The sequence below is a fragment of the Nansenia antarctica genome, assembly GCF_963989245.1.
Source record: "Nansenia antarctica genome assembly, chromosome: 12".
NCBI lineage: Eukaryota > Metazoa > Chordata > Actinopteri > Argentiniformes > Microstomatidae > Nansenia > Nansenia antarctica.
The window spans coordinates 19,496,239-19,511,238 of NC_137682.1; the positions used below are offsets into that span (position 1 = coordinate 19,496,239).

Below are 15,000 nucleotides of genomic sequence, written 5' to 3' on the forward strand. Positions count from 1 at the left end.
TATTTGTGGAAAATATATATTAAAATAAAATGTATATTCTGATGATGTTTAGGCCAGCAGAGAAGGCCTTGCTGGCCCTGACGGCACACCACTGCTCCATAGTAAACTCACAACACACTTTCTTTTCACACTTTGTCACACAGGCACTTGACATCACATCACAAACCCTCTATCTCTCTCTAACACTTTTGGTCCAGAACCACTGGCACGGACAGCGACATTAGGCCTATCTCAGCGATTGATTAAGCAGCTCTCTCTCCAAACACAACGGCACAGGCCTACATTCAAAGGTAAAAGCAGAGGAAGTCTTAAATAAGAAGCCATAACCAGCAGCACAGCAGTACTCAAACCATATAAACAAGCACATATCGCCACCAGCCTCGCGAATCATATAAATCATATGAACCGCTCATACCAGGCTTGCTGGAACCCCCTAGCGACTCTCCCTTTCTGGGTGTGAAGATCGGTGAGCGGTGGCTCCGGGCCTTTTGCCAGTAGTTCTGTTTTTCCAGTCCAGTCCAGTCTACGAAATCCCTTTATGTCGCTGACAGTAATGTCCATATTCACAAAATCAAGCAAGTTATCCTTATTGATTATTATTATTTAGATCGTTTGAGCTAGCTAGCATAAGCTATTCTGCCGGGCGAGAGAAAGTAAGGTGAAAGTAAAGTGAACTTGAAAGTGATAAGAGCCAATCGGTAGCTCTTATCGGAATGAAATAACTACTGATTGGCTGGTAAGCATGCTTAAAAAAAACATAAAAAACATGTTCACGCATTCGAATGTACGCGAGGGAAAGCAGAGAGAGAAGTGCTTATAATGCAAGGCAATGCAAGAAAGCAGAGTAGGGAGTGCTTACTTTTTTTTTTTGTTTACCCTGCCTCACGCGAGGCCCTCCAAAGCGCGAGGCCCTGTGCCACCGCCCCAGCTAGCCCCCCCTTAAAGCGGCCCTGCACACGTCACACCCCCCTGTCTGTGGTTCTCCCCCAGACGTAACATCAGTGTGTGTGTGTGTGTGTGTGTGTGTGTGCGTGTGTGTGTGTGTGTGTGCGTGTGTGTGTGTGTGTGTGTGTGTGTGTGTGTGTGTGTGCGTGTGTGTGTGTGTGCGTGCGTGTGCGTGTGTGTGTGTGTGTGTATGCGTGTGTGTGTGTGTGTGTGTGTGTGTGCGTGTATGTGTGTGTGTGTGTGTGCGTGTGTGTGTGTGTGTGTGCATGTGTGTGTTTGTGTGTGCGTGTGTGTGTGTGTGCGCGTGCGTGTGTGCGTGTGTTTGTGTGTGTGTTTGTGTGCACGTGTAGTATACTCCATCATTGTGAGTGTCTAGCCGACACACACATCACATGGTACTGGGGTCACATGTCCTTCCTTTGTGTCTGTCATTGGATCAGAGATTTATCTTCTGGCTCTTCTCACTGTGTACTTATTTGCATGAGAGGCAACGGAGACGTCGGACATTGTGCATAAGAAACCACGCGGCAGATCTCAAGCATGCCAAACAGAAATCGAGCCAGTGCCAAATATTGACTTTGATAATACGCTTTTTGGAATCGAGTCGAAATGCAAACACCAAAACAGAACTCAGCTGATCTGCAGGAAGCCAGATTAATGGGACTGTTCTTTCACATCAGCATATGATTAGTACAGTACCACACTCCAGAAAACTAATGCTATAGGCAGCACAGTAAATTCATATACACACAAAATAAATGACATCATCTCTGCTCTACTCTCCTCCCCTCTCCTCTCCTCCCTCTCTCCTCTGCTCCCCCCCCCTCCTCCTCCTCTCCTCTCATATCTCTCCTCCTTCTCCTCACTCCGCCCCTCTCTCCCCCCTCCTCCTCTCCTCTCATCTCTCCCATCTCCCCCCCTCCTCCTCCTCTCCTCTCATATCTCTCCTCCTTCTCCTCACTCCGCCCCTCTCTCCCCCCTCCTCCTCTCCTCTCATATCTCTCCTCCTTCTCCTCACTCCGCCCCTCTCTCCCCCCTCCTCCTCTCCTCTCATCTCTCTCCTCCTTCTCCTCACTCTGCCCCTCTCTCCTCTCTCTCCTCTCTCCTCTCCTATCTCTCCCATCTCCTCCCTCTCTCCTCCTCTCCTCCCTCTCTCTCAGGGCATGTGTGGGAGCGAGGGACCCGTACTGTGGCTGGGACATGGTGCTGAAGAAGTGTACCACTCTGGAGGAGAGCGTCAGTATGAGCCAATGGGAGCAGAGCATCACTAAGTGCCCCGTAAGTATGGTCCAACTACTACCCAGTACCCAGAATGCATCAGACAATACTGTACTGACTGAGCTGGCCACGTGCACGCACATGCATGCATGTGGACTCAAACACACACACAGACACACTGGTGAATTGATGATTTACTTGCTTAGTCGCTTTGGAATAAGGTGTCGGCTAAATGCCAAAAAATAAAATGTAAATGTAAACACACACACACACACACACACACACACTCAGCCTTTAACAGTCATTCCTCTGCTTGCACCCTGGGAATGAATAAGCTCAATCACCTCACTCTATGCCATCATTAGCTCACTCTCAACAACATTCATCGTTCATCTCCCATTCATTTTTCTCAAGTCCAAATTCAGTGGTTATTAGAAGGGGGATCGATTTCACCGCTACGCCGCTAAAAGAAACAGTAACTGTTGTTTGTTTCCCAGAAATCCATTTAAAGGCAGTGACCATTGGCAGTGTTGAGTACTGCCGCCGCCTTTTATGTGGTTTCGTGTTCAACAGGTTATTTGGCACTGCTCAATGCCCCGTGGCATCTGTTACTGAAGCTGGCCAATCCACCACTACACACACACACACACACAAAAGTGCACACACACACACACACACACACACATACACACACAAAAGTGCACACACACACACACACACAAAAGTGTACACGCACACACACACACACGCATACACACACACACACACACACGCATACACACACACACACACACACACACACACCAGGCATACTCCCTTTGAAGTTCACCGGTAGCCTAAGTGGTAGTTTCAACCGATCAGAGAGTCCTAGCTGTCACTGTTTTACGACCTCATAGTAAGCTAAATGTCATTGCGTCACTGGCTGTTCTGTAGCTGTCTAATGTCTATTCCCTTTCATTTAGTCAGACAGACACACCTGCCTGCCAAAACAATTAGGGCAACATAATATATTGACTTACTTAACCTTCCTTTAGCCAGGTGAAAGCCATTAGGAACGAGAGCTCTCTTTTACAATAACCACCACCTGTGTGCTGGCAGGACAAAGCTGTCCTCCTGCCCTTGTGTTTGTCTAAACCAGCACTGAAGTCACGTCTGTGTTATTGCACACGGCCATGACGGTGACACACACTGGCGGCAACCCAACTGCACATCACAGTTTAAAAGGGAAAAGGGAAAAAAATCTCCTATTCAAGGTCAATGATGCTCCTGCAAAGATATTCTTCTTTGTCTCACACTATTATGTACTATACTAAAGATACACTATACTATACTTTTAGTTTGTTTAAGTGGCAGTGATTTGGGTTGGGAACAAGTCCAAGGTGGGATAGTGTTCACTATGCAGTGTGTGGGCAGGCAAGAGATGTGCTTTACCAATGTACTCACCAATGCCATCTGGTACTGGGGACTGGACTCTTTATGGAAATAAGCAAAAGGAACAGTTTGTTTTTCTATGGCTTCATCTACAAGCTACAAATGGAACGTGTGGTTGGAACAAATGGATTCGCAGTCTGTTTTTGTTATGTTTTCAGCAAAAAAGGTACAAATGGAACTCCGCCATCTTACTCAGCACATGTTTTGAATGATTCAGGTAGAATAAAAAAACGGATCTAAGCATAACCATTGTATTCCATCTCTCCGTTAACGTCATCATAACCCTATTCTGCGGAGAAAAAAAACATGCCGTCTCCCAGATGTTCTAGAAACAATAGAAGAGTCCACTGATCTGTGTGCGTAATTCCACAGAGGCCATGAAATGAGAAATTATCCTCGCCACGAGGCTACTGAGAGGACGGTATATGAAACGCAATATTGTTGTTGTATCTTATCCCGGCCTCCCACAGGAGCACGACATCACTTCTTTGTCCATCCCGCTATTATTCTATTCTTCTCATTTCATTAACTAAAAATGACACGGTTCTTTATCTGCCTCTCAATGAGAGGAACGCTATTAGCTTTGCTGAAAGAGATTCAATATTAGGCTGTCTCTTCCTGGTCTTTTGTTTCCTCCTGGTATGGCCTCGTCTATTGAAGAGGATGTGTTCTCCCGCAGCAAAGCATTCCAATTTAGAAACATGACAGGTTTCCATGGCAAAATAAGAGGAATTTCAACTCCTGTTTCTGCCTCCTAGCGAAGCAGTTACTGATGGAGCCTCTCCTCCCTCTCCTGTTGTTAAAAAGCTCTTTACGTTTTTAAATTACCCTGCAAATGTAACTATTACACGGCTCATATCACCTGTGGTTTCGAATTTCACAGCGATGCCCTTTCATATTTAGCGTATATTGCCTGGACATCGTTTATAATTCATCCCCTTTTTGTAATTCCGCATCGTTTTCTGGTTTTTATACCTTTGGACATTCTCACCGATTGCATGACTCACTATGTTTCTGAATGCGGGATAGGCACTGTCATTCTTTTTTGTCGTTGTTGTTTTCTTGGAAAACATCTAAGGCCTGTGTCCTTTGTGAATTATGCTATTTTTAAATACGTTCCATTTTGTTTATGCCCCCATCTTGTTTTTTGACAGCGGACAGGATGTCCATCTCTAATCGGACTGAACTGGGTGAATTTGATTGATTGTAAAGTGAACCCATTCATGAGTATTCCTTCCTGTTCTGAATTTGTTCTACTTCCTGTGATGTCACCAGGTGCGTAATGTGACGGTGGACGGGGGGTTCAGAGCCTGGACGGGGTGGGACATGTGTAGCCATAGCGACGGCAGCAGTGCCGGTTCCTGTTTGTGTCGGACGCGGGCGTGTGATAACCCCTCCCCTCAGTGTGGTGGCCAGCAGTGTCACGGCATCAGTGTGGAGGTCGCCAACTGTTCCAGGTATCTATCTATCCATCCATCCATCCATCCATCTGTTCATCCATCCATCTATCTGTTAATCCATCCATCCATCTGTTCATCCATCCATCTGTTAATCCATCCATCTATCCATCCATCTGTTAATCCATCCATCCATCTGTTAATCCATCCATCTATCTGTTAATCCATTCATCCATCCATCTGTTAATCCATCCATCTGTTAATCCATCCATCTATCCATCCATCTGTTAATCCATCCATCTATCTGTTAATCCATCCATCTATCTGTTAATCCATCCATCCATCTGTTAATCCATCCATCTATCCATCCATCTATCCATCCATCCATCCATCCATCTGTTAATCCATCCATCTATCCATCCATCCATCCGTCTATCCATCTATCAATCTATCTATCTATCCTTCCATCTGTTAATCCATCCAAATATCCATCTATCTATCTATCTATCTATCCATCCATATCTTAATCCATCAAAATATCCATCTATCTATCCATCCATTCATTCATCCATCTACCCATCACATCATGCCTCTGTCATGTGGTGTATCTACCCTATGTATCTGGTAACCCAGTGACAGCTACAGTATGTATATCTGGTAACCCAGTGATAGCTACAGTATGTATCTGGTTATGATTATGATTTGATTATGATTTATTTATTTAAAATAGGGACAATGCACACAGACATGATGTAAATGAGCCTGAATTAGCCTACTAGGCTAATTTTCGTCTGCTGTCCCTGGAGGCAACCTAAAATCTCAAAATATTAAAATACATACATACGTAACCCAGTGACAGCTACAGTATGTAATGGTAACCCAGTGACAGCTATGTAACGGCCTGTGGCGTGTTTCCATAGGAACGGGGCATGGACCCCCTGGACCTCCTGGGCCCCCTGCAGCACCAGCTGTGGCATCGGCTTCCAGGTCCGCCAGCGCTCCTGCAGCAACCCCACCCCCCGCCACGGAGGACGGGTGTGTGTGGGCCAGAACCGGGAGGAGAGGTAGGACACACACACACACACACACACATACATACACACACACAGACAGCTCAAGCCACAGGGTGTGTGTGGACCAAGGTATGGGGCACTACACACACACACACACACACACACACACACCCACACACACACACACACACACACACACACACACATATATATATACATACACACACACACACACACACACATACACAGCTCAAGCCACGGGATGTGTATGGACCAAGGTATGGGGCACCACCCACCCACCCACACACACACACACACACACACACACACACACACACACACACACACATACACACACACACACACACATACACAGACAGCTCAAGCCACGGGGTGTGTGTGGACCAAGGTATGGGGCACTACACACACACACACACACACACACACACACACACACACACACACACACACACACACACACACAGCTCGGGGTGTGTGTGGACCAAGGTATGGGGCACCACACACACACACACACACACACACACACACACACGCAACCACACGTCCACACCAGCAGCAGTCAGTCACGCCCGTTGATATGTGTGTGTAGAGTCCTATCAGGCCTGGTCACACACCCACCATCATTTTTAAATGTTCCACCCACAGATGAGGCCAGCGTTTTTTTTTTAAGCTTGGGAAGCTTTGGTGGCGAATAATCTCCTCTAAAGATGTGTGAGTGGTCCCTAAGCAGCCTTCAAGGCCCCTCTGAAAAAGAAAAATTCATTTACGTAAAAAAGAAAGTGAGCAAAAGAAGCGAGAGAGGCATGAAGAGGTGGAGGAAGGTTGTGATGTGTAGAGAGGTGTCGTGTGAAGAGTCCGATTACTCTCAAGTTTGTTACGTCGTCCGGAAACTTTACTACAAAGTCAATAATGTGAGAACGAAACGACTTTCTCGATCCTGTACAGTGTCTGAATATGCGTTTTCCATCTAGGCTATAAATATAGCTTTTTGAAGCCTGCTATGTTTTTTAATCAAGTTTGGCCATTCTTTGTGGCTGGAGATTCTCTGGGTTACCGAGATACCACGCTGCTTCTTTCATTCACCTCCTGTGGCTCCTATGAGAGAGAGAGAGAGAGAGAGAGAGAGAGAGAGAGAGAGAGAGAGAGAGAGAGAGCAGAGAGAGAGAGAGAGCAGAGAGGGAGAGAGAGAGCAGAGAGGGAGAGAGGGGGAGAGACAGAAAGAGAGAGAGCAGAGAAAGAGAGAGAGAGAGAGACAGAGAGAGAGAGTGCAGAGAAAGAGAGAGAGCAGAGAGGAAGAGAGAGAGAGAGAGAGAGCAGAGAGAGAGAGAGCAGAGAGGGGGAGAGAGAGAGAGAGAGAGAGTGGGGAAAGCATAAGTAATAAGAGATAAAGGAAAAAGGGGAGACAGCAGGAGAGGAAAGAGAGGAAAGAGAGGGAGAAAGAGAAGGACGGCGAGGCGGCAGAGAGAGGTAAACAAGCGCTCGCTCCCCCCTCCCGCCTTTACTCGAGGGTTTCCGTGGTAACAGAGAAGCAGCAGAGTCATATAATGGAAGTGAAGCTGCAGATTTATCGTCTGTTCAAGGACTCCTCTAATAGGTTGTTATCATTAAGCGTCACAATAGGCGGTTGTGAGCGTTGTATTTCTCAGCTGGAAGGCAATAGAACGGCGATGAAAACGCTGTGGATATTGTGTTGGTTTATTTCAAATAAAACAACCATTATCTCAAGTAATATGGCCAAGGGCAATCTAAAACCCATTTCCCACATCCACATAAAGCTATTGGTCAATAACACGTTGGCCTCTCTTCACACATATACATTCAATTCATCATCTCTAATCAATGACACATGAGGTGAAATCAGTTGGACGTTTATGCAGGGGATCTGTCAGGATGGCAGTCACCAGCCAAAGATTTTTTTTAGCCAAATCTCCGCTACCATTGATTGATAGTTGAGATACATCCAACCACTTGGCTAGCATTTCTTTCTTTCTATGTCACGATGGTAGGAATGGTGCACAGCTAGCTAATTCCAGTAACTAAGAAACTAACCTCGTGTTTAGTGCAAACTGTTTCTGTTAGCTGGTTTGTGCAGCTCGCTAGCTCCTGGTTGGTTGACCAACTGATTTGGCAGTTACCACTGGCCAGTGCCCTTTTGTTTTAGATAACCCAAATATTAGATCATGTCGCCAATTATGATGGAGAGCAGTTTGATTCAGCGTGGTTTTACATTATGTGTGGACGAGAGAGGGTTGCCCTTGACCAGCATCAGCATAAAATTCTAACTGTTGCACCCTATTATGACAATGTTTAATGCTAACAACCGATTCCAACTTCCCCTGTCCTCCTCCTCTCTCTCTCTCTCCCTCTGGAACTCTCTTGCTCTCACTCTTCCCCACCCTCTCCCTCTCTCTCTCTCTCTCTCTCTCTCTCTCTCTCTCTCTCTCTCTCTCTCTCTCTCTCTCTCTCTCTCTCTTTCCTTCTGTGAAAGGTCCTGATAGCACCTGATGTGTCTCTGCAGAGCCAATGAATAACCAACTACTGTATACAACACTGTTAGCTGAAGCTTCCAGGTGTAGGGAGGAGGGTCTGCTGGCTAAAGTCCAGCTCATCTGAAAGGGTCTCTCTCTCTCTCTCTCTCTCTCTCTCTCTCTCTCTCTCTCTCTCTCTCTCTCTCTCACTCCCACACTCCCTCTCTCCCCTGCTCTAACTATACCAGCTCTTGCTTGCTCTGTCTCTCTCTATCTCTCTCTCTCTCTCTCTATCTCTCTCTCTCTCTCTATCTCTCTCTCTCTCTCCCTCCCTCCCCCTCCCCCGGTTCCCTTTCTTTCCCCCGCTCGCACACAATCTGCTCTGCTAATAAAACACCTTGGGCGAGCTCAGCGGGAAATAATGGATGGAGCTTTTAAGAACTTTCGGGAGGGTTTTGGGTTGGTGTAAATTGCACTCTTTTTCCAAATCGAAAATAAATCTCTACCACTAATGTCAGACAGCTCACTCTGGCGATGCTTCTCTCAGGGAGACTGTCAGCGGTAGGTTCGGGAAACCAAATAACGATGGCGGATTTCCCGCACGTTTTCCTTCCTCCCCCCCCACATCCGTCTAAAGGAGCTGGAAGACAATATCCCTCCGGGCGGTACGCCGCGGGAACATATGCAAGTTGTGGAAGGCGACACGTCCAGCCCCCCTGCCCACCAGACTAGCACAGCGAACAGGCAGGCAGCAGAGCCTTGTGGATCCATAAGGGCCTCAGGCAGGGTTCTGGGGACCCAGACGCCATAGGGGAGAGAGAACGCTGTTAATGGATGAATATACTGTGTCAGTCTCACTGTACCGAACAAGCCCCCACTGTCGACGATTGACTATCTATCCCCAAGCACACCCCATGGATACGGGCTGAGGAAACCTTAAGCTCACAGCCACTTTACTACTGAACTCTCTATTATCACTAGTGGCACCACTAGAGTATCCTGCCTTACCTGTGCTATTGCCATTTATCTTGTATTATGCCTATTCTTTTTTGTGACTTATGTCCTGTACTTAAATATAAATGTTTTATCTTGAATTACGCTTGAATTATTATTGCCTTATGTCTTGTGCTGCAATGCAATTTCAGGAACCGAAGCCTAAGAATCGTAGGCCGGAAACCCACTAGCCGCCTTACCTTACCGAACTTGTGCGTGGCGGAACATTTAAAAAAAAAAATTTTTTAGGTGCGTCGTCCTCACCAGACGCGTGTTTGCTACTTCCGCGGCGCGTGTCTCAAACAGCGAGTTTTCTGTTCTACAGGTTTACACAGGTGTGCTTATCGAGAACTATTGATGTCTTGATGCCTTGCTGTCCCTATTTCCCCCTCTTTCACTCTCTTATACTCCTGTACTGTGACATAGCAATAAACTTGAAACTTGAAACTGTTCAGCAAGAGACAAGGCCACTTCTGTTGAAGAAGAGAAGAGTATAGGGTTTAAACTTGGTTTTCTGGTCACGCGTTGTTGTTTTCTCTATCTTTGTGAAAGGAAGGCTCAGTAGTTGTCGTTCCAGCACGGTTTTGTCACTTCATACCTCAAGCGGTCTTCAGTCAGGGAGGATCCATAGCCCATAGACCATCTGTTGTGTGCGGTATACAGTAGATTGCTGTGATATGCTTTAGGGGAAATCTGAGCAGCTATGACTGGCACCACGAAACAAATGTTTAATTCGGCGGTGAAATATCCCCGTTTCCCGTTTTGTGTTGTGGTGATGGGGTATCCAGCTCCCCATGTGCCGACACGCGTTACCCTGGCTCCCTCTCCGCCTGGCGCACTGATGCCAGATGGTTGTGGTTAGAGCGTTAGGAAAGGACTCTAGCCTGCCATTTATTACACACACACACACACACACAGTAGCGCACACTAACACACACATACAAGTACGGTACACCAGACACGCAACACATTCACACACTTTCAATCACACAAATGTGCCCAAACACTATTCATTACACTCTCTTGCGCCTATGGTATAGACACACACACACACACACACACATACATGCACGCACACACACACACACACACACACACACACACACACACACACACACACACTCACAGCTTCCAGGGCAAAAAGTCCACTTTTCACACCGAACTGCCTGAGTATTCTGCCAGTGGCTCCCCAGACAGTTGGCCCTGATGGCTTGCCGTAGGGAGGGATAAGCACATTAAGGAAAAGCAAATGTTTTAGGACCTACTCTGCCAGGTGATGCTGTTGGCTACAATCTGTCTGGCAAATGTTGAAGTTTATGTACCTTATGCCAGCAGATTGATACAGTGTACCCTTCCTTACTCTAGCCTATGCTAGTCATTATTTTATTTAATGATTCCTTTTGACCTCCTGCCCAGTGTTTTTTTACAGGAGGTTGCGGGGGGCACGTTGGTTTGGGGGGGGGTACGTTGTATCAAACAAAAGATAATCTAATCTGGACCAAAGCCATTTGCATGCCTGTATTGACAATGACTTTTAGCGGGGCGATAAATCTCTTTACGATGGATCTGTCCACATCTCCTCTTCTTACAGCAGGGATCCACAATCAATCTCTCTCTCTCTCTCTGTCTCTGTCTCTCTCTCTCTCTCTCATGGGTTTGCATTAAATCCCATTTCTGTCTCTGTTTCTTTCTACCAGTTTTGTTTCTTTGTCTGCCTCACACATTTCTCTCTCTTTCCCCGATTCTCTCTCTCTCTCTCTCTCTCTCTCTCTCTCTCTCTCTCTCTCTCTCTCTCTCTCTCTCTCTCTCTCTCTCTCCAATCCCTAAACAGATTTCAGGCAGTTTGATATAGCAAGCAGATTGCAGAAAATCATAGTCGGCTTAATGCAGGGCTTTTATGTAGTGTTTTTAATCCTCCCTGAACAATAACCGAATGAGCTTGGCTTTAATATCATACTAGGCAACTCTCTAGTATCTCCAGCCAAATCTCAGGAGCTTTTTATGTAGGGGGCTACGTACATTCGACAGAAAACATTGCAATGCTCGAATTTTTTTACATTACAGCATCCAGCGGGTTGTGTACGCTCCAAAAACAACCAACAAGAACCTTTTAGGACTTAAGTGTCTTTTTTTTAATTATAGTATGATATAACATCTAAAATAAACTATATGGGCTCTTATACGCCTATCAATAGCATTACGATACTGGATAATGAATGTCGAGTAATTAACCATTGGTGCCATGCAGTAATCCTGTCTTGTAAACGATCCAATTAAGCATGATAAATGTGTCTGCATGGTTTTTTCACAGGCTGGGCTATTAAGATATGTGGGATACACACACACATGCTGACTCGTTAAAGATGGGCGACCAAGTTTCCATAAGTGAACTTTTCACGCATGATGAAGTAGAGGATCCATTCCCCCTTGATGTTCACAACGTACTGACTGGTTTTATGGTCGCAATCTCCTGTGTCATTTCTCTGCTGTTGATGGGTACATAAAAGAGGTTCTTTCTTTGGCCAGTAAAAAAGGGTGTTTGTTTTAAATGAGATTCCACTTTGTCTCCATTGGTTTGTCTCTATCTGGAGAGACAGAAAATGCTCTGATGGTTACGTCTAGCCTTGTCTTGTGGCGTGTCAACTCTTACTTCTTTGAAGCTATTTTTGGTTCAGCGCATATGTTCAGATATGATTAGGACTTCAGGGCCCACTCCGGTACAGTTTTAGCTCCCCTGTCAAAGAAACCACTAATTTTACAGCAGACTGACTTGGTGATTCTACTGTGTCAGCCCACCCCAGACTGCCCACTGACCACCACCCCACCCACCCTTTCACACACACACACACACACACACACACACACACACACACACACACACACACACTGTTCAGCTCTCCCTCTAGTTAGCTGAATGGTGAATTTTCTGCTTGCTCCGGCAGTACGGGTGAAATGATGAGATCTGACACAATTCGGTTTGATTTCCTTCTTCCTCTAATAAACAGATTGTAAAACTGAACACAATACATTGATATTAGTACATGTAAATAAACAACAGTGAACAAACTAACAGAAAAGATTTAACAAACTACACAATCATACAGAACTCAACTTACCAACTCCCATCTCTCTATACAACTGATCTCCCTTCTCCCCTGTCTCTCAGATCACACTCATTAAGCCCGCCCCCATTTCTATCTAACCAATCACTCCACTCATGCATACTTTTAACCAATCACAAACAACAAATAAAATAACCCCCAAATGAACCCTCCCATGGATTAGCCAAACACACACACACAGACACACCTTCTAACTCACATAATCTTTCCTCCTTCTTTCTCACACACACACACTCATGGCCTGTGGTCCTTGTCCTTCTCAGGTATTGTAACGAGCACCTTCCCTGCCCGCCTCACATCTACTGGTCGGCCTGGTCCACATGGGAGCGCTGTACGGTCCCCTGCGGAGGAGGCATCCAATCACGACGCAGGACCTGTGTGAACGGCAACGAATGCCCAGGGTGTGGCCAGGTACGTCATACACACACACACACACACACACACACACACACACACACACACACATACTCTTTCCGAAATGATGATTATACCTGAAGAAGGTCTATGACCGAGGAAGGTCTATGACCGAAAGCTTCGCAATAAAACAACGTTTTTGCACAGTGCTTGAGTGTGCGGATGGCTGCTGTTATTTTTGCTCTCTAGAAATGATGATTAGGAAAGTCTCTCACACCCCATCCATTCGCTGGGCACTAATCATCAAGCACCCCTAGCATCACAAGTCTCTCAGCAGAGGACAGCAGCTCTGCCTTATTAGGTTCTGAGTCGGAGTACTTTTGCTCTGCCCGCTGTGGAGTCAAGTACTCCGACATCTTCCCCCAGTATTTATACAGCAGCGGCCTGTCACAGCAGATCCATTACCATGGTCTATTTATCGACACATAAACACTTAATCACTCCTGAGATCCACACTTCCATATCCCACACTTTCTCTCTAGTTGAGTCATTTCCATTAAAGGTATTATTCAAGTGGGGAACCTGTTGTTGTAATGTTCATTTTGATTAATTAACAAATGAACCGGTCACAACGTCAATTCTTTTTTTTTCATTCGTGAATTAATTCATAGAGCACGGCGGCTGTAGTAGTCACACAAAACGCCGTGGCGTGTTGACATTACGAATGCCATTAGAAGCCTTTTTTTTATAAACAGCATTCATAACAGGGTGTTCAATTATATATTTCATAATATAACAACGTTGATCCATTCTGTTTATGATGGGTGCTAGGCGCTAGGCCCGAGGCCGGAGTGACGCAAGGCGCTGAAGGAATGTGACATACCCTGATGTGCTCTGGGGTGTCAGCATGACATGGCGCTCGTGTTATTTTAATGCTATTTTCAAACATGGCTGCTGATCCACGGCGGTTTCAAAAATAAAAAAGCACACACACACACACACATACACACATACACACACACAGACGCAGTTTCCTCTTCAGGGTCCTGACTGGAAATGGATTAGATCGCTGGGGGGTCACGGCGTGTCGGATGTACAGTGCTGAATTCAGAATGTGTGTGTGTGTGTGTGTGTATATGTGTGTGTGTCTGTGTGTGTGTGTGTGTGTGTGTGTGTGCGTGTGCGTGTGCATGTGCGTGTGCGTGTGCGTGTACGTGTGCGTGTGCGTGCGTGCGTGTGTGTGTGTATCGCTGCCTTGGCGCCTTGCAACGTACTTTGTCACTACCGTACTGTACTTGGTGGTAACTTGGCAACCCAACTCAAAGTGCACTGAGAACTCCCATCATCCCTCCATTCCATTAGGACACAATGACCCACGGTGACCCCAGAACTTAGCGCTGGCAGCCTTCTGACAACTGAGAGAATGACCTGCCCCATTAGCCACCAGACAGTAGCGACGGCCAACCCTTAGTAGAAGGTTGGAACCGGTCAGGCTGCATCACCAAGTCCGTTGGAAGCTTTTTACACTAACTGGCCACCCGCATACAGTAGCACTGGAATATACTGTCTTGGCATCTTCAACCGTAATGGGAGACACACACACTACCACACACACATGCACACACACACTCGCACACACACACACACGCACACGCACACCTCCCGGCAGCTGCCCCAGCTATTTCACCACGCTGCTACCATTATCCCCAAGTGAAGCATCCTGGGAATGCCACGCTGGCCCCAACAGGGCTCCTTCGACCCCATTCCGAGAGGAGCCCCCATTCCGAGAGGACCCCCATTCCGAGACGGTAACCGGAACCCCTTTGTCTATGTCTGACGGGAACCTCACAGGTATTCCTCCCAGGGCCCGACATTCCGACCTCGAAACCCAGTCTGTCCCAGCCTGAAGTGGGACGTGGTGGGAATATCCAAGGTGTATTCCCAGTTTGGGGTTTGTGGTTAGTACCAGGGTACGGGACTATTTTTACCGGCATCGGGGCGAAGTGTAGCCCGCAGAAGATTACAGACAAGGAAGTAA

General features: G+C 46.5%; 1 protein-coding gene across 1 annotated transcript in view; it reads left to right on the plus strand.

The window, feature by feature from the left end:
- The window catches only part of sema5a (sema domain, seven thrombospondin repeats (type 1 and type 1-like), transmembrane domain (TM) and short cytoplasmic domain, (semaphorin) 5A), a gene marked incomplete at both ends in the record, with an annotated part of 94,538 nt that overhangs the window by 52,249 nt on the left and 27,289 nt on the right, over positions 1-15,000 (plus strand). Inside the window, 4 exons of the mRNA XM_080542732.1 lie at positions 2,106-2,223; positions 4,870-5,051; positions 5,912-6,055; positions 12,872-13,019. Of these exons, the coding sequence (XP_080398858.1) occupies positions 2,106-2,223; positions 4,870-5,051; positions 5,912-6,055; positions 12,872-13,019 (592 nt within the window). The remainder of the gene's footprint in view (positions 1-2,105; positions 2,224-4,869; positions 5,052-5,911; positions 6,056-12,871; positions 13,020-15,000) is intronic.